Source organism: Takifugu flavidus, chromosome 3 (assembly GCF_003711565.1).
Source record: "Takifugu flavidus isolate HTHZ2018 chromosome 3, ASM371156v2, whole genome shotgun sequence".
Classification (NCBI taxonomy): Eukaryota; Metazoa; Chordata; class Actinopteri; order Tetraodontiformes; family Tetraodontidae; genus Takifugu; species Takifugu flavidus.
The window spans coordinates 5394280-5409970 of record NC_079522.1 but is presented as its reverse complement, the minus strand read 5'-3'; the positions used below and the strand labels follow the sequence as shown (position 1 = coordinate 5409970).

Here is a 15691-nt window from a genome sequence, read left to right as displayed (position 1 = left end):
TAATTTAATACAGAAGTTCAGCAAATTCGTCCAAAGCAACATAAACCGCAGTGTCTACACCTCTCCAGATACATTTTATTCAACGCGCACCAGCTTACTCATTATGCTTCAAGGTCTTTAGGGTTTTAGAGGTCAAATCCTTGTGCAGAGCTCTTCTTTCTCATTGAATGTTTGTGTTTTTACTTAAGATATACTTTAGGATGCCTCATTTGCCCTGAACTCCACAGCCCCAAAACTCTCCTTCTGCTTTTTATATTCATTACCATTAAATTTATTTGTTTATCACATGTTACGAACATCCACATTCAAGAGCCGCAGCCTGTAACTATTCTTTCCACTCAATAACAGCCCTGAGGCCAAGATCAAGGTATAATCTAAGCTAGCGAACTATGAGAAAAGCAAAAGTGAAGAAACAGCTTTCAGAACGGACTTTTAAGCAGGAAAAGATACACTTGATTTTTAAAGCTGAAATTCTTTTTATTGTATATTGAATGAGTTAGTGAGGTAATTTCCCCTCAACCCAGAGATCAGGATAACTGGTAGACAGACGCAGCTTCTTCAGCAGCTTCCTCCAGGTCCTCTTCAGAAATGCTGGCGTTTTCCAGCTCAGACGCAGCTTCTTCAGCAGCTTCCTCCAGGTCCTCTTCAGAAATGCCGGCCTTTTTCAGCTCAGACGCAGCCTCTTCAGCAGCTTCCTCCAGGTCCTCATCTGTAACACTGAGCACTTGTTTCAAATATTCTCCTGCATCGTCGGCATCGATGTGGAGCTCCTGATCTGTAGCAGAATTATAGAAGACACAGAACTCAATAATCAACATTTACTGCGTCTTATAGAGCCAAAGCTCCGCCCACACACCATTTTTATCTGCTCACCATTGATCGGCGCAGCACTGATCCCAGCCACAAACCCCAAGACCACCAGCAGAATCTGGACCTTCATTCTCTGAAAGAATCCAAAAGCAGCGTCCACTTATTTCAAACTTCAAGCAAAGACTTTGGGTCTCACTCAGGAGTCCCACAACTGTTCTGCTCACCTTCAGCGTGTTCTGCAGCAAAGGCTGAAAGACTTCAACTCCAAGGCTCTGAGTTCTGATGTTCTGACCCGTGCTCCTTTATTATATGCACCTTACTCCGCCTATCTGTTTGCTGAGTGAAGGATCCCGTCTAATGGATTGGTGCCGAGAGCGTTGGTTCAGTGTGGTTCACTGGTGAGACAGCGCTCCGAGGTCTATGATGCGCTCACTTGCTCGTATCAGTAAAGGTATGAGATTAAAACAAGAGCTTATAGCTGTTTAGAACCCTTTGAATGTACACAGCGCTGGCTGGATGCCCGTCTATGAGGTCGACTCCCCACAATGTTCTCCACTACAGATGCAACCGGGTGGAACCAGGTTCTCTCCTGAGGACCACATGCTGAAAAATACAAATACAAACAAAAATACCCCAATGTTAATATCGTGCAGCTTTTTGTCGGTGATTTTTATACGTGTTTACTTATAACTGAATCAATGTTTGACATGTAGCAAACAAGCAAGTTTCTGATGCAGACAAATGTAAAGGCTAAAGACCTCGGAGGGGACCCAGGCTCTGTGTGGGAACATGTTACATTAGTGCCACAGTCAGAATAATCCTTCCACTGTGAGATTAACTTTTCCATTGTTTATCTTTGTGCTGGAGGCTGAGGCAGATGATCTGATGCGCAAGCCGGAATTTTTTTGTTGCCATAGGCACAAAGTTTTGACTCTTTATGGTGAGAGTTTGTCTGTGGTTAAACTGCTCAACCCTGTGTGCATTGAAGTTTGTTGGTTCAAGCCTCTTTTGGTCTCTTGTTGGACAAAAGATTAAAGACAAAAGTGCTCGGAAGGAGTCTTTTCTACACTCTTATGTTGGTGGAGCAGGATAAGACACAGGCTTGAATCTGTAAAGAGCTCAGGTTCAAAGCCCACCTTTTTAAAAAAAATAAAAAACAAGTCCAGAAAAAAATAGGACAATCCAAAGGTTCAGCCAGTAGCGAAGATGATAAAAGATGGGCAAGGACAGGTCTTAGATTATGGCGTCACATCCCAGCACCAACGTGACCAAAAAGCCCCATCAACCATAGCACTCCTGCCTTGCAATAGCTCAGAGTGCTGACACCCTTCCTTAGTTTGCTGAAGGTTGTGGGCTCCAATCTTATGAGGTTAACTTTTGAAGTGAACCGTTAAAAGTACAGAGATAAAAACCCTACGAGCACATTCTCAGCCATAGAACCTCCATGGTGGGGAGGAGAATGCGACCGTAAGCCGCCAGTGGTGCAGTGTCTGGTTCGAATCCTGCAATGCCTGAGGTGGAGGATGGAGGGGGCCGTGTCCCCTCCTGAACGTTCCTGGACATGCAAGTAGGGGGTTTTGCAGAGGTGTTGCATGAAATTTTAATTATGCTAGCGAGCACAATATACAAAAAAGACAGACAACATCATAACAAGTTGGCACATGTATGTATGTTTAATTATAATTGCTTTGATACGTGGGGGAGAAAACAAAGGAGTGTAAATGCTCATCCTAAATCTAATGGAAAAAAGATACAGTTTGGGGAGGGGAGGGGAGGGGAGGGGAGGGGAGGGGAGGAGGAGAGGAGAGGAGAGGAGAGGAGAGGAGAGGAGAGGAAGGAGGGAGAGGAGAGGAGAGGAGAGAGAGGGGGGGGAGGAGAGGAGGGGAGGGGGGGAGAGGAGAGGAGAGAGAGGAGGAGGAGAGGAGAGGAGAGGAGAGGAGAGGGGAGAGAGAAGGAGAGGAGGGGAGAGGAGAGGAGGGGAGGGGAGAGAGAGGAGAGGAGAGGAGAGGAGAGGAGAGGAGAGGAGAGGAGAGGAGAGGAGAGGAGGGGAGAGGAACCATGACCCAGTGGGGTGACAGAGGCCTGTCAGGTGATCATGTTTCTGGACCCCGGCAGCCTCGGCCTATAGCAGCACAACTAAGATGTTAACCTAATGATTAGACGACCCCCTAAGTATGATAATTATGTCTAGGATAATAATTGGAACTACAGAATTACTGACAATAAGCTTTTTCAAAGAGGAAGGTTTTAAGTCTAATCTTAAAGTAGCGATGGAGTCAGTCTCCTGTACCTGGACAGGGAGCTGGTTCCACAGCAGAGGGGCCTGGTACCAAAATGCTCGGGCCCCCATTCTACTCCTAGAGACTCTGGGAACCACAAGTAGACCAGCATTCTGAGAGCGGAGCGGTCTATTGGGCTGGTAAGGTGTCACTAGCTCCTCCAGGTAGGATGGAGCTAGCTGCAGCATTTTGGATCAGCTGGAGGCTTCTTAAAGAGTTGTTTGGACACCCTGATAATAAAGAATTACAACAGTCCAGCCTGGAAGTAACAAATGCATGGACTAACTTTTCAGCATCATGCCGCGTCAGTAGTTCCCTGATCTTTGCGATGTTCCTCAAGTGAAAAAAGGCACTTCAACTATTTTGATGTGTGAGTTAAGGGACAGATTTTAGTCAAAATTTATTCCATGATTCCTCACAGAGAGACTAGATGCTAAGGAGATACCACCTAGATTCAACAAATGCTCTGCTGTATCTTAGCTGTGGGGAACTTGTTGAGTGGAATTAGGCAAACCATTTTTGAAAAGCATTGGATCACAGTAAGTATTACCATTACAAAATCCAGGGAGAAATGCGATAGACTGGCTGACCTCTGATGAAAGACCTTATTCTAGATACAGGCTGGACCAGTAGCCACAGACTCCTGGGAGGAATTCTCATTGGAAGCTGCTCAGATCAGATTTGCCCTTAATTGACCAAGAAATACCCCCCACCCCCTTCTGCCCCCATATCATGCAACTTTTCGAAAGGACTATTGTTGGGTCGTTTCATTATGCCGAGGCTTGGGACACACAGGAGATGGCGTACTCTAAAGATAATGTAAATGATTGATTGATTTCAAATTTTCATGTCCAGCTTGTAGTGAGTGACCACAAATGATGATGGATACATTGCTTGGTTAAGAAGTATCATTTGTACTAATTTCAGAGTGCATTATGGGATACATTAAGTACACTAAATAGGTTATGGCCATCCTCACTCAACATTCGGACACCTTGTCAAAATGGCGGACCCCTTACTAAGTGCACTATATAGGGGATAGGGTGTGAGGTTATATGTAACCTCACAATATGGCTGTTCTCTGGAATGTTCTGTAAATGTGCTGATAAATCCTTTATCAATATTTAAACAGATCATCACATTTTACAATTTTTTGAGTACTTGTTATAAGAATGCTGAACAAACGAGACAATAAAGTGTGAAGTTTAGTGGTGCAGCTGATGATCACATTTTATTAATTTATGCAAAAACTACTACAGACTGTAATTGACAGTGTAATGAAACAGTGGGTACAATTGTACAGCCCCAATTTTTACTCGACATCTGCTTCATTTAGGACTTTTTCTGCTGCCTTTTCAGCATCCTCTTCAGAAGTGCTGGCATTTTTAACTTCAGATTATTCCTCCTCAGCAGCCTCCTCTACTGCCTCTTCTAGATCCTCTTCTGAAATCTCCTCAGCAGCCTCCTCTACTGCCTCTCTAGATCCTCTTCTGAAATCTCCTCAGCAGCCTCCTCTACTGCCTCTTCTAGATCCTCTTCTGAAATCTCCTCAGCAGCCTCCTCTACTGCCTCTTCTAGATCCTCTTCTGAAATCTCCTCAGCAGCCTCCTCTACTGCCTCTTCTAGATCCTCTTCTGAAATCTCCTCAGCAGCCTCCTCTACTGCCTCTTCTAGATCCTCTTCTGAAATCTCCTCAGCAGCCTCCTCTACTGCCTCTTCTAGATCCTCTTCTGAAATATCCTCAGCAGCCTCCTCTACTGCCTCTTCTAAATCCTCTTCTGAAATCTCCTCAGCAGCCTCCTCTAGATCCTCTTCTGAAATCAACTCAGCAGCCTCCTCTAGATCCTCTTCTGAAATCAACTCAGCAGCCTCCTCTAGATCCTCTTCTGAAATCAACTCAGCAGCCTCCTCTAGATCCTCTTCTGAAATCAACTCAGCAGCCTCCTCTAGATCCTCTTCTGAAATCTCAGCAGCCTCCGCTTCTGCCTCTTCTAGATCCTCTTCTGAAATCTCCTCAGCAGCCTCCTCTACTGCCTCTTCTAGATCCTCTTCTGAAATCTCAGCAGCCTCCTCTTCTGCCTCTTCTATGTCTTCTTCTGAAATAGACTCTAGCTCTTCTTCAGCTTCCTCTAGGTCGTCTTCATTAATGTCTCCATTTTCGAGCTCAGTTTCCACTTCTTCCAAGTCTCCTTCAGACACATTAGCCGCGTTTAATGCATCCTCCACTTCCTTGTCTAAAATACATTGAAGTCGCAGTTAACATCTGTGTTTGACTAAACAATGAACTGTTTAAGTGCTGTGATGTGTTTCTCTGAAGTGTTGTAAAGTTTAATTACTATAATTAGATATATGAATTATATTGACTAAAAACATCATTTTTTATGCAGTTACCATTTAGATGCAGAGCTGAACCTGGTTTTCCATTTAGCACAGTCACAAATCCAAAGACCAACAGGAGAATCTGGACCTTCATTTTCTGAAAGAAATTAAAACAACAGATCAAATCCTCTGAAAGTTTTTACCCAGAATATCTGACAGACCTGAAGAGTCAACCACAGCCTCACCTTCAGGATGTGGCGGCTTTCAAGGGTGAAGAACCTCAGCTTGAAAGTCCTGGTGTGTCTGACTGTTGAACCGATGCCGCTTAAGTATCTGAGCTGCAGCGCCAACATGTTTGTTCAGTGATGCATTTAACCAAATGAAATGTTTCCACACTCTGTTTGGTTTTGGTATTTTGTGAAAAAATGCTCAGAGGCAGGTGCTGCCATGATTCCTATTCAAGGAATCATTTAAAAAAGCTACAAGTTTAGATTGGGACGTGGTTCCACATTACCACAAAGCTGATAACATCGTGTTAGCACGTCAAATAGCCTGACATTTACCAATTCATTATGGATTTATTTGATATTTTCTACATTTAGCTTACTTATCTTTGTGCCCTGAGGAATAGGCAGATGAGCTGATGAGAAAACAATATGTATTTTACTTTAAAGTCGGGCTCTCAGTACCAACACTCTTACTTTAGTGTTTCCATTGTGAGTAAATTTGCACAGCATCGCCACGCCTTTATCTGCTATTACCTTTACGTTTCTACCTGTCTTAATTTCATCTTTCATGATTTATTTACTCCTTATTTACCTGCTGAACAAATTAAGATCCAGATTAGATGCCGACATTTTGATCCTGCTCTATCTGAAGGAGAGATGAATAAAAAATGTCTTCAAAATCCACACAGGACTTTTTTTAATTTGAATTTGAATTTTGAGGTGTAATACAACGGTGCAGTTTGGCTTTTTGAATTTTTTGCAGGTTTATTTGGACCACAAAGGATATTTCTGGCACATGAAGATATAAAGTCTTGTTTGATTGAACAACAGAAAATGGAATTATCCAAGTTTTAAGCCTTGGGACAGTAATTGGAGAATTGGCTGCTTCGTGCTTCTGTGACCAGGCATCTGTTATTCCCATATTATGACATCTGTTACCCTATAATGTTACATTATCTGGTGGAATGGAAAAGAGCTGCCACTTTAAAGTTAAAGTTAGGATAATAAATGATAATAAACTGATACTTTCTTAAGAAAAAATGAGCTGGCGAGCTCAGCAAGGCCAAAAGACCTGGAAAACCAGGAGAAACAAGTGTGATGGGTGATGGAAAAGTCCTTTTCTTGGTCACGTATGAAAGCCTCCACAAGAGTCAACCAGATTAAGGCATACTCCTGTCAGAGGGTTCACCCTCACCACCAAAAACATCTGAAAGAGCCAGAAAGTTCTGGGATAAATATGAAGGACAAATGAGAAAGAGATGCTTGGAAGAGAAGAGTATGGTGAAAGGAAGAAATTCTTCAGAACTCATTGGATGGTGCTTTTTGGTACAGACAATGACTTAAATCGCGCACAATAAGCACACAAAGAGGTTTTTTTTCCAAGGCAAGTGGAATGTTTCCTTGCCCCGAATCCAAATAAGCTTGCATTTTGTTTGCTGAAGACAAATTTGAAGGGACAACGCCCCTGGAATGAGTGGGAACTGAGCACAGCTACAGTAGAGGTCTGGCAGAGCAGCACCAGGGACAGAACCCCGCGTCTGCTGATGTCTAAGAAGGGTTCCCCTAATTATCTTAGCTTAGAACATCACAGCCCTCCACAAATATAACATGGCAAGAGTTTCTTTGAGAATGCAGCTTGGTAAACATGTTTGGAACGCGCGAAAGGGAAAAAAGCTGCAATTTGTTTTATATCATCAAAGAAAAAACAGACTCGGGTTTATTGGGGCAACACAGCGAAGACTTTTTTGACTCTTCTTCAACAGAAACAGGTCACTCATCTTCCTCATGAGTGGCGTCCTCTACTGCCTCATTGGCGCCCGCCACAGACACGTCGGCCTCTTTGGCTTCAGGCTCTGCCTCTTCTTCCACTTCTTCCTCGGTCTCGCCTGTGCTTTCAGCCACAGACTCTTCCTCTTCCTCCTCCAAGTCTTTTTTGACATCCTCGATCTCATCACTGACTCCTTCCACCTCCTCGTCAGGAACCCCCAGATCATGTAACAAAGCTTTGACTATATTGTGGGCATTGTTCTGCAAGTTCTTCAAGGTTTCCCCTGCAGCTTCGATCCCTGGGAACACAGCATTGTTATTAGCTTTTCAATGCAACCATCTGTGTTCTGTAGCTTGTAGAGCAGTTATTTGACTATACAAATTACTAGAGCTGTAAAATGTAAGCAATATTTGAGACTTCTACAAGAGTAAAAAATCCAAAGTGTTGAAAAATGCACATCAAAAGAGTCATTTTATGTAGTTACCCTTGTGTAGCAGACCAAAGCCTGATGCCGACTCAAACATCGTCACAAAGCCAAACATTAACAGCAAAATGTGGACCTTCATTTTCTGAAAATCAATAAATTATGTAATAAACAAACAAATAAAATGAATGCGCAAACAAATCATTAAAAAGGGACTGATTTCCAAATGACTGATCTGAGCTTGGGGATTGTGCAAAGAGTGATCTAAATACACAATACTCACTTTTGGGTTGTTGCTTATTTTCAAAACAACTCTGATGCTCTGCAGCGCGGCTCTGATGATCCTTACATATATGGTTGTGCTGTAACTTGTTTGCTTGCTGGCTTAGAAACAACATTCAACCACTGAAACATGGACTCTTCTCTGTTTGTATGTGTGTGTGTGTGGAGGGGGGGGGGACTATATGGAGTAGATGTGTGATGCGACACAAGCAGACAAGGACAGAGGGAAAACTCAATCTTAATCAACAAAATTAAAAAGTGAAGTTTTAAAATAAAATACTATCAGTGCTTCCTTTTTGACTCAACTTCCCTCTAAGAAAACATTGAAGTTTCTTCTTTGCTCCAAAGTAATGACTTAGTAGTTACTTATCTCTACTACAGTTGCCTCTCCCCCATTTATTTGCAGAGCAATGTTGACAAAAAAACATTTGTTATAAACCTACCTGAGGGCAGGGAGGCAAGTTCTGCAGATAGGACACAATCTGGAATAGCGATAATTTCTTGAATATAAAAAATAAATCCATAATTGATTTATGCTACGTTAGACAAACTTTGATTCACCAATCTGGTTTTGATCCTGATATTTTCTCCATTTAGTCAGCAGCCACAAGCATGTAAAACTATATTAAAAGAGCTAAATGTAATATTAGGGCTTAAATGGTACTGCGATTATATTTAAAGCATTGTGGGGTATGGTACCCCCCACCCCAGGGTATGGTACCCCCCACCCCAGGGTAGGGGTTGCCATTTAGGTTAGCGGATCCAGATATAATGTCTACTCGAAGTGACCATGGCAAGTGAGGAGTTACACACTGCAAGATGATGTTTCCTGCGTGTTGGTCTGCACCTACATGAAGCAGAATTATCTTGTCTATCGAAATCTCGTCTAGAAGAGAATTCGCAACTTCAGTGTTGGTCTTCAAATTAATATCTGCTTCCATCCATTTTGAAGGCATCTCCTCCACAGATATGTGTTTTGGTTCCTTATCATGATGTTTCATCCAACCTGGATGCTGAAACTTGGCTGACCTGGTAGGAGAAATGTTCTGGCTGGGCTGCGGTTGTGAGTGATAGAAATATTTGATTTATTTTTTTAATACACGATTCTTCAATGGTCCATATCAAGGCCGTTTTATAATTACTCCACACAGATTTAAGCTCCTTTAAGAGATGTCAAAAAGATCATTTTTGTCATAAAATAAACTGCTATGCTGACAATGTGGCGCTCTTCTGACATCACAAATGTCCCTTTCTGTGACAATCACTTATTAACTTTGACTGTCTGAGATTAAACATCCAGTTTGTGTAAGTCCACCATATCACAATAAAAGTTAAAATGGAATTTTCTTTGGTAATGACACTGTAGTAATTCAATTCTCTATGTTAAGCATGTCTTCAGGCTATGTTCTGCTAATTCTTGAAAAAAATAGCCAAGGGTATAATATGTTGCAGCATTTGTTTACTGAGTCATTCTAGAGAAAAAGGCAAAAGATAAAAGGCAAAAGATAAAGCTTAACTGTGGTGTGTGTGTGGTGGGGGGGGGGAGAACAAATGCAAAACTAAACTAAACTAAACAACAAAAAGGACTCAAATAGCAGACGAGGTCACCAGAAGGCTCAGGACAAAACTCACAGATTTAAGGAAAGATAATAAAATACAGAGGGAAATAAGTGTGAAGTGTAAACTCGTCAAGCACTTTATACTTGTTTGACAACCCTGAAACCAAGCATCTACTCAGCTGATCACACACAGCTCTGCTCTGGGATATTCTAGGGTTTCACTCCCTTTTCCCCCACATTTTAAGGTTGTGGGTTTATGCTTGAGTACAAGTAAAGAAATAATTCAGTAACTTACTCCTACTACTACTTACTCTTACTCCTAATCTTTATGCTATTTGAAAGAATTTAAAAAAAAGCATTTTACATATTTTAAAATTCTTTTCTAAGTTGAGAAACTAAAAAACCATTCAGACCCAAATGTTTAAGGCAATCTGAGACTTTAAATAGAATTTCAGTAATTTGTCACAATATTTTGCGATCATCAGATAATAAAAGAAAAATGAATAAAAATAAATGTAAATGTAAATTAACCTGCTCAGAGGAAGAGAAAAAGCAGAAAACTCATGCAAATACATTGAGCAAGTACAGAGTTAAACGTTCGATGCCACAGTGGGGGATGCCCGTCTCTACCAGGAGACTGCACCTCTGCCATGAGGGACGGCACATCCGTGATATCGATGCTTCCAATAAAATCAATCGCTGCTTCCAAGGCAAACTCAACATCTGCTTTGGAAATTCCCAGAGTATTAAAGATCCCCATCAGTTACGGTTAACGGCAGCCATCATATCAGCATCAGAAATATTGACCAAATCTTCCACTGTTGCGTTCATGGCCACCTCCACATAAGCTACAGAAGTATTCAGCCCACGGCTGAAGCCCAGCAGTTGTTGTACAGTAGCCTGCACATCAGCAGTAGAAATATTGGCTGATTTTATTAATTGCTGCGCCTGGCCGAGCAAAGCCCCCACCTGCTGAAGGACAGTCTCCACGTTAGCACCAGAAACACTCCACTGGTGCAGCACTTCCTGTACTTTCCTTTGTATCGTGGCATTTGCTTTCTTTTGGATGGCATCAAACTTGCTCAACAGATCCAAGGCCTGATGTACAAACGTCTGTGCTTCCCCCTCTGACAGGCCGAACCCCCCCAGAAGAGCCTCCACATAATCTTCAGTAATGTCTGTAGAATTCAGGAAGCTGCCCGGTCTGCAGCTCGTTGGAGCATGAGGAAGACAAATAACAGCAGAAATTAAACTATTATTTTTTGCAAAAGACCCTCAATTTGGTCAATTTTAGGGAGTTCATGTGCTACCTAAAGAGACAGCATGTTAGATAATAGCTTAGCACTGATGTCTGCTGCCAGTGCTGCATTGCTGATTGCATCAACACTAAAGACCAACAACAGGACCTGGAGCATCATTTTCAAAAGGCAAAAAGGCCTCTTAACACCTTCAGTTAGCTGTAAGTCTCCAAAGACCAAAGGGCCCAAATTCTCCCCTTCAGATTGCAGCAGCTCCTAAGCACGAAGCTCTTCCACTCCAAAAGTTCCACATCTCTGTTCTGAGCTGGTTACGCTTAAATATGTTCTGATAAGATAACATCAGAGAAGGGCCTCAAGATCCACCAGGGTAGGAAAAAGTGCCTGAAAGAGCTAAGTGAGGGGCCTCGCATTGACCACTACTTCCTCAGAGGTAGGGCAAATAAGTCGATTGAAGCCCAGTGGCAGGATAATCACCACAGTCCACAGGGTATCAGAACCCCAGACGAAGCTCAACCAGGCATGGATCCACCCGTGGATGTGATCACAGAGCCCATCCAGCCGCAGCCAGCAGTAGAGAGGAAGCTGGAGGGACGAAAACCTCAAATTTTGTGGCCTAAATCCTGCCAAAAAGAGGAGTGGGAAACCATTAATATAGACCTTGTGCACCTCCTGGAAGGCCTGAAAGGAGGCGTGGAGAAGAAGCTCGACAAGATTGGGGAAATCATCTACAGCTATGGGGCAGAGAGATTTGGGGTGAAAAGCGGGAACCTTAAGCTGCAGAAGGAACCAGCTCATCTCAAGTCCAGGAGGCAGCGAGAGATTGAAAGGCTTGTGAAGGAAAGAAGATGTCTGAGAAAACAGTGGAAGAAGGCCACCGAAGCAGAGAGGAAAGGACTTGAGGCACTACAAGGCGACCTCAAGCAACGTCTGGCAACACTGAGAAGAGCTGAATGCTTGAGAAAGCAACACAAGAAGAAGGAGCGAGCGAGGACTTCCTTCTACAGAGATCCCTACAAGTTTGTGAAAGCCCTCTTTGTCAAGGAGAAATTTGGGACCCTCAAAGCACCCATAAGGGAACTAGAGGAGCACCTGAGGAATACCTACTCAGACCATCAAAGACATGTACCAGCCTGCATCCCGGATGACATGCCACCCATCCAACCAGTTGAGCACCAGATGGAAACAAGGCCGCCGACATGGAGTGAAATTGAGGGCACAGTAAAGCGGGCGAGAGCAGCATCAGCCCCTGGGCCCAATGGTGTCCCTTATAGGCTTTATAAGAACACGCCAGATGTCTTAAGGCACCTCTGGAAGCTGATGAAAATTGCATGGGAAAAAGGGATAATACCAAAGGCATGGAGAAGGGCAGGAGGGATCCTGATTCCCAAAGAGAAGAATTCTTCAACCATCGATCAATTTCGCCAGATCAATCTTCTGAATGTGGAAGGGAAGATATTCTTCAGTGTTGTGGCTCAGAGGCTTTCAGCTTTTTTGCAGCAGAACAACTTTGTCGACACTTCTGTGCAGAAAGCAGGCATAAGTGGATTCTCAGGCTGTCTGGAACACACAAATATCATTTGGCATCAGATACAGATGGCGAAGAAGGATAAGAAAGACCTGCATGTGGTTTTTCTGGATCTGGCCAATGCTTTCGGGTCTGTGCCTCATGAGGTGTTGTGGACAGCCTTCACTTTCTTCCAAGTCCCAGAGGGCATCACACGGCTCGTCAAAGCCTACTTCCAGGACCTTCAGTTTTGTTTGACAGCACAAGCTAGCACGACTGCTTGGCAGCATCTCGAGGTTGGCATTATGGCGGGCTGCACCATTTCCCCACTAGCGTTTACCATGGCAATGGAGCTCATCATTCGAGCATCCCGTTGGGTGGTTGGAGGCGAACGGCTGAAGAATGGACTGCGTCTTCCTCCAATTAGGGCGTACATGGATGACATGACAACAATAACAACAACAAGGGCATGCACCAAACGCCTACTGGAAAAACTCCAGAAAAACATTCAATGGGCACGGATGGAGATTAAACCAAGCAAATCTGGCAGCATCTCTATTGTCAAAGGACAGCTTGCTAATGAGAGGTTCCACATTAACAACGAGCCTGTACCAACAATTTTGGAGAAGCCTATTAAGAGTCTTGGCCGCTGGTACAGTGCAGAGCTCAAAGACTCAAAGCAGGTGGAGCAACTCAAGCAGGACACCATCAGTGGCCTCAGGCAGATCAACAGTACTGCTCTCCCTGGAAAACTGAAGCTGTGGTGCTTTCAGTTTGGGCTGCTACCTCGGCTCATGTGGCCAATTTCCATCTATGAGGTCACTTTATCTCATGCAAACCGGCTAGAGAGACTGGTGAATGCGCAGGTGAGGAAGTGGCTCGGACTGCCAAGATGTCTTAGCAGTGTAGGCTTGTACGGCAGTGGAGCCCTCTCCCTCCCAATCTCAAGCCTGGTGGAGGAGTATAAATGTGCAAAAGCAAGACTGGAAATGACTCTTACTGAATCCCGGGATCCCTTTGTCAGAGGTGCTGCTCCAACCCTAGCAACGGGAAGGAAATGGAAGCCATCGGCAGCGGTTGCAGAGGCAAAAACCAGCCTGAGGCACCGGGATATAGTAGGGCATGTCCAGCATGGCAGGAACGGCCTTGGCATGGAAGCAACAACGCCTACATGGCAAAAAGCTACCCCAGCTGAACGGCGGCACATGGTAGTGGAGGAGGTGCGCCATCAGGAGGAAGCAGCTAGGTGCGCCAAAGCGGTCTCTCAAGCACAGCAAGGCCGCTGGATGAAGTGGGAGGGTGTTGAGAGGAGGAGAATTACATGGAGCGAGTTGTGGAGCATGGAGGCTAGCAGGCTTAGTTTCACCATTAGAGCCGTGTACGATGTCCTTCCCTCTCCAACCAACTTACATCTCTGGTATGGAGAAGAACCAGCCTGTCCACAGTGTGCAGCACCTGCAAGCCTCAAGCACATCTTGGTGGGTTGTAAGATCAGCCTGACCCAAGGAAGGTACACCTGGCGCCACAATCAAGTATTGAAGTGCTTGGCGGCTGAACTTGAGAAGAGGAGGGTAAAGATCAATTCCATGCCTCCAAATTCCCAACCTGTTGCCCCATGGAAAATGTCCTTCGTTCGGGGAGGGGAGAAACGAGGGAGTAAGCCAGCTCCTCCGGAGGCCGGCGCACTCACCGTTGCCCGAGACTGGGAAATGCGGGTGGACCTCAGCCAGAGGCTTATTTTTCCATCTGAAGTCGCAGTTACCAACTTGCGCCCAGACCTGGTCCTATGGTCCAAATCCTGTCGGCGCGTTTTCATCGTGGAGCTCACTGTCCCATGGGAGGAGGCAATCGGGGAGGCATACGAACGGAAGAGACTGCGTTATGCGAACCTAGCAGCTGAAGCAGAGGGGCGGGGCTGGAGTGTAAAAGTGTGGCCTGTGGAGGTAGGCTGCAGAGGCTTTGTTTCCAGAACCACCACAAAGCTCCTGAAGGAAATGGGCATCAGAGGGCAGGCCCAACGGAGGGCAGTAAAAGAGCTCGCTGCCACAGCAGAGCAAAGCAGTCACTGGCTGTGGTTGAAACGGAGGGACATATCGTGGGCGGCCAAGTGATCATGTGGTGCCATTGTGCAACACACACACCCAGGTTTGATCAGCCTGTGGTGGGCCAACCTTGGTGGAGGGTGTCTTGTGTTAAATGGCTGAAACACCTAATGATGCCAAGGCACACAACTGATGATGTGTCGAGCTGGTGACACCACAGAATCATGAGTGCCAATCCTACTCCATCCAAGTCTTTTTCACTTGCCATGATTAGGTTGGGATTTTAACACCTAGTCCTATAGAGAAGTCTGCATTTTATGTATGTTTGTTCATGCAATGTTAGCTGTTAATATTTGCTCATATTTGCACATTATTCCTCTCTATAAAACAGTTATCTGCAGTAACCTGTTAATCTGGACAGCTTGGAACCATGTAGATATATTTGCTTTAGGAAAACTGGAGTCAACAAGTTTAGGATTTTTAAGGTTCAAATGAAGACCTTTGATGAACACATACACAAACTACCTGATGGACAAACTACAGTTTGAGCAGAAGGGAGGAATGACAACCTATTATATCAAAGGAGGTGGAATATACAAAACCTTTCAGTGCTTGAGAACATATATTTCCGTGCACAAAGCACCCAAAGTGTCGGTTTTTAAGGAGTGAAGAAAATCTCAAGAGGTTTGAATTTTTCAGTTTGATGTTTAGGTTGTTTACGTGTGGATTGTTGTGTTTTCATGACTTAGTTTTGTCAGTTTGGAAGGAACGCAATGGTAATTCCTTATTTCACTATTGTTCGTTGATGTGCTGACGATGATGATTTTTTTAACCTTGCTACACACATCCACCAACCACGACCATGCATGTACCGCTACGTGTTTTCTCCCACACATGGCTTTCACCGAATACCAGAAAAATAGTAATTAACAGCCAAATAAAATTCTACGTCCACGGCCATTTGAGACGTTTAATTGAGGTTCCCTCATTTGTGAACATCAAAGGCACAGTCTCAGTTATGGGTGCTGAAAGGCGGATTTCAGCAGATTTCGGAACTCGATCCACACACAAGGCGCTCCATATTATAAGGCGCACCGTCGATTTTTGAGAAAATCTCAGTGTTTTAGGTGCGCCTTATAGTCGTGAAAATACGGTAACTTAATTTTGGTGGTTTGGTGTCAAAATATTTTAACATCTGAAAAAATTACTCAAAATAAA

At 44.1% G+C, this 15691-nt stretch overlaps 2 protein-coding genes across 5 annotated transcripts; both read right to left on the bottom strand.

Moving 5' to 3' along the window:
- Positions 1 to 4293: 4293 nt before the first annotated feature.
- Positions 4294 to 5834, bottom strand: LOC130523169 (gelsolin-related protein of 125 kDa-like). Of its 4 annotated transcripts, none has more exons than XM_057028194.1 (5): positions 5654 to 5834; positions 5481 to 5565; positions 5112 to 5323; positions 4611 to 5063; positions 4294 to 4563 (listed from the first exon to the last, which is right to left on the bottom strand). In XM_057028194.1, exons 1-5 carry the CDS (start codon positions 5759 to 5761, stop codon positions 4486 to 4488), a joined length of 936 nt encoding a protein of 311 aa, XP_056884174.1. In that variant the 5' UTR covers positions 5762 to 5834; the 3' UTR covers positions 4294 to 4485. The 4 variants fall into 4 exon arrangements, with proteins under 4 accessions (XP_056884174.1, XP_056884175.1, XP_056884172.1 ...); XM_057028195.1 differs by having other exon boundaries at positions 4611 to 5030; XM_057028192.1 differs by having other exon boundaries at positions 4611 to 5323.
- A 1528-nt stretch (positions 5835 to 7362) lies between these two features.
- On the bottom strand, positions 7363 to 8260 carry LOC130522765 (neurofilament light polypeptide-like). Its single transcript, XM_057027468.1, has 3 exons — positions 8111 to 8260; positions 7888 to 7972; positions 7363 to 7701 (listed from the first exon to the last, which is right to left on the bottom strand). Exons 2-3 carry the CDS (start codon positions 7967 to 7969, stop codon positions 7406 to 7408), a joined length of 378 nt encoding a protein of 125 aa, XP_056883448.1. The 5' UTR covers positions 7970 to 7972; positions 8111 to 8260; the 3' UTR covers positions 7363 to 7405.
- Positions 8261 to 15691: the final 7431 nt, after the last annotated feature.